We start from the raw sequence: 12,916 nt of genomic DNA, 5'->3' as shown, positions 1-12,916 counted from the left end.
GGTAGATACAGCAAAGATAAAGTGTAGAGAGTTTTTCTACAATGGCAGAGACCTGGCTGCCATCCTGGGAGTGTTCATTGTTTGTCAGACTCTATACACATTAGCCCATTTAATCCTCACTGACTTTATACACATTAGCCCCCCCCACACACACACAAATAGATTAATCATCTTCTATATGCAGTAGGTACTATTTTTTAGAAAATTATTTATTCATTTAGCTCCATTTGTTATTATTATTCTTTTTAATTTGATCAGAGAGATAGAGAAAAGGAAAGCAAACCATCACGTTCAGGATTTGAACTGTAGTCGGCCATGTGGGAATCTAGTGCCTGTAACTACCATAGCACCTGCTGGCACCAATAGATGCTATTTTTATTCCCTTTTATAAGGAGGAAGTTGAGATGCTAACAGAGATGTTAAGCCTCTGCTTGCACGGCAGTTATCTACTGTGTAGTGCTAACGTAAAACTGTAGTGGAAGTCGTCTTAATGCATTTCAATGGAAAAAGTTACCAGCTTTCCTGAATATTGTTAGAAGTGGGGTTAACGTCTCTGAGAAAACAATAGAAGAGTTTGCGTTCCATCAGTACTGATCTTCTAACACCCAGCAGGTGGCAGCACTTGTAACAGTTCCATACTGTGTCACCTAATAGAAGCATGAAGACTGCACCTATCAAGGCTTCTGTCTACTCCATGACTTCATGATTTCTTCAGCAGCGTCCAGTGTGCTGTCTTTCTGTAAATGAATGAAATCATCATCACTACATTACAGCATAAACTCAAGATGAGCAAAGATTTAAAAATAAAAATATTAGGTTGTTGGGAAAACCCTTGATTATTTTTCTTTCTTTTTTTTTTTAAGAGAAATTTTTGCTACAGGGTGTGTGTGCTTGCCAGACAGAGACAGAGAGACAGAAAGCGAGAAATCACCCTCCAGGGGGGATGGCCATGCCGCAATCCCTTCTCCTCCTTTCTCCTCTAGGGATTTTGGGGACACACACACACGTGTCCAGCGTGAGTTTCAAGCTACTAGTTTCCGTAATCAAACCATGGTCAGGCATGCGGTTGGTCATGTGAGAGTCCAGCGTTGTAACCACCACACTAGCTGCTGGCCCCTACGACATAGTTTTTTATGCAAAAATGTGTCATGACTTTACTGATAACCCAGTATATAAACCATAGTAGCTTAGACAAAGATTTAAGAGATTATCTGATCTTAGGTGAAGAAAATTTTCCAAATGAAAACGCAATGGTGTAACCCAAAGAAGAAAATTTAAATGAATTACAATCACAGAACCAAGTCAAAGAGTACAAAAGAGCCTACATAGTACAAAGTAATAGCTGTCTGCTCTACCCCTCCCATTATCCCCTCCATCCCCTAGGACAACCTTTTATGGCAATTTCTGGCTTTAGTTCTAATGGTTACCACTGAAATCAAAATAATACACCTATGCCTCTATCTCTCATTTATGAACTTCACGCCTTATCTACCATTGTTCCCTCTGAACAATGAACACTTAGTTCATTCATACTACTGTGCCCCTTCTATCATTTCATAGATACAATTACTGAAAAATAATTTATTTTTTTCACTTTTTTTTTTTTTTTTGAGAGGTTTTTGCTGTAGGGCGCGTACGCTCGCCAGACAGACAAAGAGACAGAAAGCGAGAAATCTCCCCCCCCCGGGGGGCGGGGGATGGCCACGCCGCAATCCCTTCTCCTCCATTCTCCTCTCGGGTTCTTGGGCATGCACGCACACACGCCCGGCGTGAGTTTTAAGTCACCGGGTCCAGGACGAGAACCATAGTCGACTACATGGGAGTCCAGCGACATAGCCATTATGCTAACTGCTGGTCCCATTTCTTTATTTTTTGAATAGGTAATACATGCCTATGGCATAAAATTAAACTGAAGGGTAAGCAGCGAAAATCCAGCCTTCCTCATCTGTGTCTCTAGTTGTTCTTTTTCTTACTCTTTTCTGTCTGCCAGAACGACTAGGTTGAGAGCCAGTGGGTGGGGCTGAGTGTGATGGTGTCTGTGTGAGCAGCCGTGGCAGCCTAGTGCAGGATGCTGCAGCCGGAGTAAGTAAAGGGTGGCCAGTGCAGTTCGCATGAAGCAGTGGTGTTGACCTGGAGCAGGTGTCAGAGCCTGAGTGGGGTAAGTGAGGCCTAATAGAAACATGAAGACTGCACCTATTAAGGCTTCTGTCTGCTCCACCCATGCCTTCATGATTTCTTCAGCAGTGTGTATGTGTATGGTAGGGTGGCTCCATGCAGGGTGCTGAAGTCTGAGTGGAGTGAGGTAGGGATTTGGCATGGGACATTAGACCCTAACAGGGGTGATGAGGGCTTCTCTGCAGTGGGTGATAGTTGTGGCCTTCTGTGGGTGTTGGAGACCCAGAGGAGGCACCTCTGGAAGGGTGACAGCAGACTGAAGCCCAGGTGGGTGAGGATGGTGACCTCACAGGGGGCGTGGCATCAGCCTGGGAGGAAATATCAGAGCCTGAATGGGGTAAAGGGCATCCACTCAGGGGCTAGGGACAAGGAAAGCAGTGACATTCAGATTGGCTAGGCCTGGGAACAGCCATCCCCCCAAAACACGAGCACTTCTCAGGCTCTGATCTTGGTATGTAAATGCCACTCTCGACTAAAAGGAACGATGACTAACTGGAAACGGTTGATTCCAGATTATGGTAAATAGATGATGGTAAGGTGAACCTAGTCCATCAGGTTATGCCAGAAAGTAAGAAAACACTGAAAAATGATGGAGATGTGTTAGTGGAAAGAGGGCAGCTTCAAGGAAATCCTAGTGGCCAAAGCAGAGAAAATTTGAGCATCAAAATAAGTAGAAATAATAATAAATTATAGCCCACAGAATAAAACAGAAATTAATGAGTGCTTACTGACATAAGTAGACAGGCAAAATGAATAAATTTCTTGATGACATATAGAATATTTTGGCAGTTTCAGAGTACTTGACTACAAAATATGCATTACTTCTAGGAAGGGGAAAAAATGTAACTTTACAGTAGAAAAACCCAACAAATGCTACCTTAATTAGATGACTAAAGTTAATATTATCAGATGGCATGGGGGTTAAGGCAGCTGTATCCCATGTGACCAACCATGTGATTCAAGTCCTGGACCTGGTGACTTTGAAAACATTCCCTGGTATATGTGTGTGCATGCCCAAATCCTGAGAAAAGAATAAAGGAGAAGGGATTGTGTCATGGCCCTCCCCTGGGAGCTGCTTTCTCACTTTCCCTCTCTCCTTCTCTGTCTCTGGCAAGTGCACACACCTTAGGGCAAAAATTATAAATGAAAATTAACATCATCAGTAAGAAGTAAAATTGAAAAGTGTAACCTGATGCAACAAAAAGAACATCACTTCTGTGTTATCCTACAGAAGTGCACAACCTAAATCTATTCATGAGAAAATGTCAAACTTCAATTGAGGAACTTTCTTCAAAAAATAATTGGCTAGGGACCAGCAGTTATCGTAATGGCTATGTCACTGGACTCCCATGTAGTCGACTGCGGTTTGAGTCCCAGACCTAGTGGCTTAAACTCACGCCGGGAGCGTGTGCATGCATGCCCAAGATCCCGAGAGGAGAACGGAGGAGAAGGGATTGCAGCATGGCCATCCTCCCTGGGGGGTGATTTCTTGCTTTCTGTCTCTCTGTCTCTGTCTGTCTTTCTGGTGAACATATGCGCCCTATAGGAAAAAAACCTCTACCAGAAAATAATAATAATAATAATTGGCTAGTCATTTTCAAAAGTATCAAAGTCATGAAAGGCAAAGAAAATCGAGGAACCATTCCAGATTGAAAGAGACATGACCACTAAATGCAATGCACAACCCAGCCCTAGATGGAGTGATTGGCACGATTTGGGCCAGATTTAATAATTTAATCCCCCATAACAAGGACATGAAAAAGTGGACTGTGGTGCAGTGGTAAAATGCAAAGCTCTGCAATGCTGACCTACATGGAAAAGTGCCAGGTTTGAGTCTGGAGACCTCCCTGACTACACAGGGCACATACTTGCCCAAAGATCCAGGGCTGGCTGGGGGCAAGACTGTGGTATGCTGTGTCTCTTTCAGCCTTTCTGTCTCAATCTCTCTCTGTCTTTCTCACTCAGGGAAGAATAAAGTTAAAAAAAAATAAAATAAAAACCCATAACAGAAAATGACAAAAAGGATATTACTGGTGAAACTTGAATTGGATCTGAAAATTGGAATAATATGTCAGTTTTAACGTCATGATTTTGAAGGTTATGTTAACGTGTTGGAGAAGAATGTCCCTGCGTAATAAAGTATAATATTTGGGGGTGACAGGGGCATCATCAGTCATTAAGTCAAGGACTGACTTTAAAATGGTTAAAAAGTTAGAAGTTCTTGAACATTTTGTGTTGAGTTCATTTCACTGACTTTAAAAATCAGCCTTCCACCTATCTCCTCAGCCAGTTTTCCTCCCCAGGGGCAACACTGCTTTAATCTCTTGTTTCACAGATTTTGAGTTTGAAATACAGTTTTAATTTGCTCTATGGCAACATTTTTCCAGTGACTGTACTCTGTCTGATTTTTGTTTTTCCTTGTACCTTTCTCTTATAATGTCTTGTTTATAGGTTCATAGCTTGTTTCTTTATTTTTAAAATCTCTTTGAGAGATTTTTGCTATAGGGTACATGCGCTTGCTGGATAGACAGTGAGACAGAAAGAGAAAAATCACCTCCTGGGGGCATAGCCAAGCCACAAACCCTTCTCCTCCATTCTACTCTCGGGATTTTGGGCACACAGGCACATGCCCAGCATGAGTTTTAAGCCACTGGGTCCAAGACTCAAACTGTGGGTGGCCACATGTGGGAGTCCAGCAATGTAACCATAACACCATCTGCTGGTTACCCCACTTGTTTCTTTATTTAAAAAATAAATTATTTAAAATAAATTAATTTAAAAATAAAATTATTATTATTATTATTTTTTTTTTAGGGAGATTTTTTGCTATAACATGTGTGCACTTGCCAGAGAGACAGAAAGCAAGAAATCACCCCCCAGGGGGGATGACCACGCCACAATCCCTTCTCCTCCATTCTGCTCTCAGTATCTTGAGCGTGTAGGCACTTGTGCCCGGCATGGGTTTAAGCCACTGGGTTCGGGACTTGAACTGCAGTCGACTATGTTAGAGTCCAGAGATGTAACTATTATGCCATCTACTGGTCCCTAAAAATAAAATTATTTAAAAAATAATTGTGCCAGGACCTACAGATGGTGTCATGGTACATTGCTGGACTCCCACATAATTGACCCTGGTCCAAGTTCCAGACCTGGTGGCTTAAAAAGCACCCCAGGCACGTGTGTGTACATGCCCAAGATTTCAAGAGGAGAATGGAGGAGAAGTGATTGTGGCATGACCATCCCCCGTGGGGTGATTTTTCACTTTCTGTCTGTTTCTAAAGCAAGTGCACATACCCTACAGCAAAAATACCTCAAAAAATAATAAAATAAATTTGCCACAGGGTGCATGCGCTTGCCAGAAAGAGACAGAGAGCTGGAAGGAAAGAGAGCTGGAAGATGAGAAAGCACTCCCATGAAAGATGGTCCTGCAGCAATCCCTTCTCCTCCATTTGTTCCTCCTGTTGGGATTTTCGGCACTCATGCACATGCGCCATGTGCTTTTCAGGCTGCTGAGGCTGTGCAGTCAGCTGCCTGAACCACCACGCTACTGGCTGGCCCCCCGTTTGTTATTGAATTCTCTTTGTTAGTGCCCACTGCCAGCGCATGTACTATTCCTGTTGTCTGAGTATGGGCATGCCACCTGCTAACTCTGTCTATGATTAGAAGATGTAGAAGTGGGGTCTTTTCTGGGTATTTTTTCTCGACCATCATCTTCGTGGTATTTGGCAACCCATTCTCCTACACTGGAAAATTTGTAAATTTGTTTTCCATCCTATTTATTTGTTTTTGAATAATTTCCAAGAATGGAATAGGAAAAGGTTATGTTTACTGTTTTAAACCTGGAAGTCTGGGAGCAACAGATGGCATAATGGTTATGACACTGGACTCTCACATAGTCAACTATGTTTCGAGGCTTGGACCTGGCAGTTTAAAACTCACGCTGGGCGTGTGTGCGTACATGCCCAAAATCCTGAGAGGAGAACGGAGGAGAAGGGATTGCAGTATGGCCATCCCCCCAGGGGGGTAATTTCTCACTTTCTATCTCTGTCTCTCCAGTGAGTACACACGCCCTATAGTAAAAATCACTCTTAAACAATAATAACAAAAAAAACCCCAAAAAACAAAACCTGGAAGTTGTAGATTTCAAATAATATGCTTATATCTCTAGCTCTACATCCAATATAAGACGAGAATTATTTTTTTTAAGAGACAGATTTGTGCTGTAAGAGCATGTATGCTCACTGGAGAGACAGAGAGAAAGGAGAAATCAACTCCTAGGGAGATGGCTGTGCTGCAGTCCTTTCTCCTGCATTCTCCTCCTGAGATTTTGTGTACACATGCACACACACATGCTTGGCCTGAGTTTCAAGCTGCCAGGTCCAAGACTTGAACTGTGGTTGGCCAAGTGGGAGTCCAGTGCCTTAATCACTATGCCACCCACTGGCCCTGTGAGATGAGACTATTCCTAACAGCCTTACCTTTTCTACATTTCAGTCAATAGAAAGTTCATATGATTAGGCTGTTGGGACCAGCAGATGGCGTAATGGTTACGTTGTTGGACTTCCACATAGTTGACCGTGGTTCAAGTCCCAGACCCAGCAGCTTAAAACTTACGCTGGGCACGTGTGCAAGCGTGCCCAAAATCCCAAGACGAGACCAGAGGAGAAGGGATTGGAGCATGACCATCCCCCGGGGGGATGATTTCTTGCTTTCTGTCTCTGTGTTTCTTTCTGTCTCTTCGGCAAGTGCACATGCTCTATAGCAAAAATCTGTCTTAAAAAAAAAAAAAAAGGTTCATATGGTTAGGCTGTTAACATTTATATTCTATTCTGAACAAGTCTTCTATAGTTTGTGGATTGTCTCTAAAAGTTTAAAAAAGTGTTTCATTATTCTGACTATGTTTACAGATGAGTGAGTTGGTAGAGAGATGCCTTGAGCTCAGTAAGCCTGTTTTCAGTAGCAATAACGTTTTATAAACAGCGGTAATAGATTTAGAATCTTTTTAAGTACAGGCCTGATGATGAATTTTCTCAGCTTTCATTTGTCAAGGATGTCTTTTGCATTTTCATTTTTAAAGGATATTTCCCCTTAAAAATACCTTCTTTTTTTTTAAAGAATTATTTATTTAATTTATTCATTCATTTATTTTAATTTGACCAGAGAAAGACACAGAGAGAGAGAGAGAAGCAGAGAGAGGATAAGTGAGAAAGCAAGCCACCAGGTCTGGGACTCGAACCGTAGTCGGCCATGTGGGAGTGTCCAGCACCTTAACCACCATGCTACCTACCTGCTGGTCTCCAAAAATACCTTCTTAATAGGATATTCTGGAATGATACTTTTTAAATTTCAGTGGTTCAAAGATGTTTATTCATTGCATTCTGGTTTCTATTATTTCTGATAAAAAGTTAGTTAACATTTTTTCCTTTGCATGCAATGTGTAGTTTTTCCCTGGCTGTTTTCAAAATCTTATCTTTACTTTTGGTTTTTAGTCATTTGATTATGATTTGTTGTTTTTTGCTTATTTAATATTTGTCTTGTAATTTACTGAGCTTTTAAATCTGTAAGTTGCTTTTTGTCAAATATGGGGAAATTTTGTCCATTATTTCTTTTTTTTTAAAATTATTTATTTAATTTTTATTTATTCATCCATTTATTTTAATTTGACCAGAGACAGACAGAGAGAGAGGGGAAGTGAGAAAACAAGCCACCAGGTCCAGGACTTGAACCGTGGTCGGCCATGTGGTAGTGCCCAGCGCCTCAACCACCAGGCCACCCGCTGGTCCCTTGTCCATTATTTCTTACAAATTGTTTTCTGTCATACTCTTTCTCTTCTTTTGGTATTCCACTAATGTTTATATTCTCCCTCCATACTGTCTCATAGTTCCGAAGTTCTATTCAGTTTTTTAATGTAAAAAACAGACTCTTGTTATGTTGTAATTTTCTTGCCTCAGTCTTGTCTGTTTGTTTGTTTATTTATTTATTTGCTAGAGGGCCTGTGTGCTACTCACCAGAGAGAGAGGGAGAAGAGAAAACTCTCCCCCCTGACTATGGGTAATGGTCACGTGCAATAACTTCTCCCTTACCTCTCCCTTCTTTTGAGATTTTGGGCATGCATGCATGCGTGTCCAGTGCATTTCTCAAGCTGCTAGGTGTGGGACTTGAACTGTGTATTTGGCATGTGGGATCTTGCTACCTTAACCACCAGGCCACAAAGACAGCCCATACTGTTCAGTTTTTTAAAAAATAATTTTTTTCTTTTTCTTTCAGTTTAAATAATTTCTATGAATCTATATTCAAGTTAACTGTTTTCTTTCTGACATTTTCAATCTTCTATTTAGCCCCATAAATATTAGGTTGTTGGGAAAGTCATGACATGTTTTTCTGTTTTTGTAATGCAAAAATGTGTCATGACTTTCCTGACAACTCAATATTTCATATCAGATATTATACTTTTAAGTCCTCACATTTTCATTTGGTTTTCTTTCTTTTTTAAAAAATAATTATTTATTAAATTTTATTTATTCATTCATTTATTTTTAATTTGACAGAGAGAGACAGAGAGACAGAGGGAGAGAGAGATAAAGAGGGAAAGTGATAAAGCAAGCCACCAGGTCCGGGACTCAACCCATGGTCAGGCACGTGGGAGTGCCCAGTGCTTTAACCACCATGCCACCTGCCGGCCCTCTCCATTTGGTTTTCTTAATAATTTTTTTTTTAATTGCCAGAGGGTGCATATACTTGCCAGAGAGAAACAAAGAGAGAAAGAGAGAGAAAGGAAGAAAGCACCCCCCAATGGGGAGTGGTCATGTTGTAATCCCTTCTCCATTTCCCCATCCTACTGGGATTTTTGGTGTACATCCAGCGTGTTTTTCAAGCCACTGGAAACGGCATTTGAATTATGGTTGGCTACATGGGATCTGGCTTCTCTAAGCACAGTACTACTGGGCCAGTTTGGTTTCCTTTAATAGTTCTAATGTATCTGTTTACTTATTAAGACCATATTTTACTTTAGTTTCTTTAAATATAATATTTGCTTTAAAAATCCTTATCTGTGAATTCCTAACTCTGGAATATCCTTAGGTCTATTTCTATTGACTACTTTTTTCCTCATTATGGCCACATTTTCTTGTGTTTTCACATGTCTAGTAATTCTTTGGTGCTTTATAAATTGGAAGGGAGGACACTGTAACTATATTTTTAAGTAGAACAGAGAACTTACTTTAATGAAGCAAAACCGCACAAACTTTTCAAACTGCGATTTAGATTCTGAGTTACAGAATGCTGAAACGGGGATGGCTGATAGTTTCTGAAAAATAAATAGAATAAAAAAGAAAAACTACTTATTCTTCAATTATTCACTTTAGGACCACAAACATTAGAAACAAGTAGATACATTTAAATAGCCACAATTTCCAAAAAGAAAAAAAAAAGTTTTATTTATTTTTAACATTTATTTATTTATCTATTTATTTGCTATGATTTTTTTATTGTCTAAGAGAGAGATTTTTGCTATAGGGCACATGTGCTCACCAGAGAGACAGAGAAAAAGAAAGCAAGAAATCATCCCCTCCTCAGGGAGGATGGCCACAACAAAATCCCTTCTCCTCATTCTATTTTGGGATTTTGAGCACACAAACACCCAGTCCGAGTTTTAAGCCACTGGTTCTGGACCTTGAACCACAGTCAACTATGTGGGAGTCCAGCGACAGAACTGCTATGCCATCTGCTGGTCCCTTGCTATGACTTTTTTAAGCCACTAGGTCTAGAATTTGAACCACAGTTGGCCATGTGGGAATCCAGCACCTTAACCACCACACCACCTGCTAGCCCAAAAATTAAAAAAAAAAAAATCTCCTGAAAGCCACAAGTAAAATATCCTATAACAGAACCATAGTTAATGTTTTTCAAAGCATGTCAGCAGATTTCCATCAGAAATTAATTATAAACTACAGCAAAATATTGGAAAGACCAAGTAACATTACCTTATTTTTAGTCATCCATTTCACAAATTTATAGTCATAAGGCTCATTGTTCTTCATATCAGAGAGATCTGCATCTAAAACAATGAAAAATAGATAGCTTGTGAATTATAACTGATCTACATTTCACTTAAGTCTATCAGGATTCAAAATTTTCTCCTGATTTAAATTTTAGTTTAGAATTCTCACAAAAGATAGTCAAAGAAAATGCTGGCATCTCGTACTGCCTGGTGGGGTGCAGAGTGAGGAATTCAGATGGGCTATACGTACAGCTTTCACACAGAAAGAGTAGGAAAGGAGAAGAGGAGGATTGCCTCTCCATCTAGAGTTTTATTTTTATTTTTAGAAAGATTGCCAGAAGATGCATGTGTTTACCACCTGGAGAGGGGGACAGAGAGGGAGAAAATGACCCCCTCCATCTAGAAATAAGGCAATGATCATTATTAAGGAAATAACAACTAGATTTTTAAAGTATTCATTATATCTCCAGATTATAAGCTCCACCAGAGTAAAGTATCTTTTTTTTTGCAACCAATGGTATCTCTAATTCCTAGGCCAGTGTCTAGCATATGACAATAAAAAGTACATTTGTGGGAACAGTGGGTGGCGTGGTGGTTAAGGTGCTGGACACTCCCACGTGGCCAACCACGGTTCAAGTCCTGGACCTGGTGGCTTGCTTTCTCACTTCCCCTCTCTCTCTCTGGTCAAATTAAAATAAATGGATGAATAAATAAAATTAAATAATTCTTTAAAAAGGCATATTGTAGAATTAATAAATTAATATTGTTCATTATCAACAAATCAAGAATGTTTGGATCTTACAAATATTATTCTTATTGTCTCATTTTTATACATTATGCTATACTTAAAACTTTAAATTAGAGGGAATAACTTCAAATATGTATTCATCTTATGTCTTGCTTTAATCTTGCTTTAAAGTTGAGATAATTTTTGGCCTTTCAGTTTCAGCAATCTACCTTTTTTGAAATTTTTAAAAATTATTTTAGATTTTTGTTATAGGGTACATGTGCTCATCAGAGAGAGACAGTGAGATGGAAAGTGAGAAATCATCCCCAAGGGGAGATGGCCATGCCAAATTCCCTTCTCCTCCATTTTCCTCCTGGAATTTTGGGCATACACACATATGCACCTCAAGTGATTTTCAAGGCACTGGGTCCAGGATATGTACCACGATATGGCCATGTGGGAGTCTAGTACCTTAGCCACCTCACCACCTGCTGGCCCATCAGCAGTTTATATTTTGTATTGTTTCAGCTTTATTGAGGGAACAGTGGGTGGCGTGGTGGTTAAGGTGCTGGACACTCCCACGTGGCCAACCACGGTTCAAGTCCTGGACCTGGTGGCTTGCTTTCTCACTTCCCCTCTCTCTCTCTGGTCAAATTAAAATAAATGGATGAATAAATAAAATTAAATAATTCTTTAAAAAGGCATATTGTAGAATTAATAAATTAATATTGTTCATTATCAACAAATCAAGAATGTTTGGATCTTACAAATATTATTCTTATTGTCTCATTTTTATACATTATGCTATACTTAAAACTTTAAATTAGAGGGAATAACTTCAAATATGTATTCATCTTATGTCTTGCTTTAATCTTGCTTTAAAGTTGAGATAATTTTTGGCCTTTCAGTTTCAGCAATCTACCTTTTTTGAAATTTTTAAAAATTATTTTAGATTTTTGTTATAGGGTACATGTGCTCATCAGAGAGAGACAGTGAGATGGAAAGTGAGAAATCATCCCCAAGGGGAGATGGCCATGCCAAATTCCCTTCTCCTCCATTTTCCTCCTGGAATTTTGGGCATACACACATATGCACCTCAAGTGATTTTCAAGGCACTGGGTCCAGGATATGTACCACGATATGGCCATGTGGGAGTCTAGTACCTTAGCCACCTCACCACCTGCTGGCCCATCAGCAGTTTATATTTTGTATTGTTTCAGCTTTATTGACATGTGCACTTAGATTAAATTCTCAAAGTATTCTGATGATTAGCATAATCAATGAATTTTAGAATTTATTGCTGAAAATATCTTCTTTTATTCACTAAATATTAAGAGACTGTTTTCAAACTAGCCATATAAAATCCTTGACATTGAAGAAAGCTTCATGTGTATTTACCAGCAGGTGCGTGGTGGTTAAGGTTCTGGACACTCCCACATGGCTGACCAGGGTTCGAGTCATAAATCTGGTGGCTTGCTTTCTCACTTCCTCTCTCTCTCACTCTCACCCTGTTTCTCACTGGTCAAATTTTAAAAAAGATAAATGAATAAATAAGATAAATAATTATTAAAAAAAACTCTTAATATGTTTTTACTTGATAATTTTATCCTCCTTTTCTTACACTTTCATGGAGAGTATAAAATTTCCATGTAATCATGCTAATAATATACTACTGTTTATTGAGTACTTTCTATTCATTATGATGTTACCTGATTCTCATTTAGTCGTTACTATAATTCTGAGAGGTAGTCATAATCCTCTCTTCACAGATAAGGAAGTTAAATTACTATTTCAAGATATATATGTGTTTCTTTCAGGTTTGGCCATATGAAAAATGACTGCTTAAAAAGTTAGAGTGTAATTGTAAATTAAGTAAAAACTCCTTGTGACAAGTATGCAATAGTTGTGTATTCAAGGTACAAAGGTAGCCCAGGGAAAGGAGTGATTAAATACAATTATAAAGGTTTTATAGTTACAAGGAAGTTCGACTGTATTTCTCTTTTCTAAAAATAATT

General features: G+C 39.3%; 1 protein-coding gene and 1 long non-coding RNA gene across 8 annotated transcripts in view; one reads left to right on the top strand and one right to left on the bottom strand.

Moving 5' to 3' along the window:
- The window catches only part of LOC102482976 (uncharacterized), a 78,553-nt gene that overhangs the window by 35,447 nt on the left and 30,190 nt on the right, over nt 1-12,916 (top strand). The window lies entirely within an intron of this gene.
- KYAT3 (kynurenine aminotransferase 3) overlaps nt 431-12,916 on the bottom strand; it is a 75,690-nt gene continuing 63,204 nt past the window's right edge. For all 5 annotated transcript variants that reach the window (XM_006169682.3, XM_006169685.3, XM_006169683.3 and 2 more), the window contains 3 exons: nt 10,158-10,231; nt 9,395-9,481; nt 431-737 (listed from right to left, as the gene is read on the bottom strand). In XM_006169682.3, the coding sequence (XP_006169744.1) occupies nt 675-737; nt 9,395-9,481; nt 10,158-10,231 (224 nt within the window). In that variant the 3' untranslated portion in view covers nt 431-674. The remainder of the gene's footprint in view (nt 738-9,394; nt 9,482-10,157; nt 10,232-12,916) is intronic.

Source organism: Tupaia chinensis, unplaced genomic scaffold (genome assembly GCF_000334495.1).
Source record: "Tupaia chinensis unplaced genomic scaffold, TupChi_1.0 Scaffold147417_1, whole genome shotgun sequence".
Taxonomy (NCBI): Eukaryota; Metazoa; Chordata; class Mammalia; order Scandentia; family Tupaiidae; genus Tupaia; species Tupaia belangeri.
The sequence above is the reverse complement of the archived record's forward strand: the minus strand, read 5'-3'. Positions and strand labels throughout refer to the sequence as shown.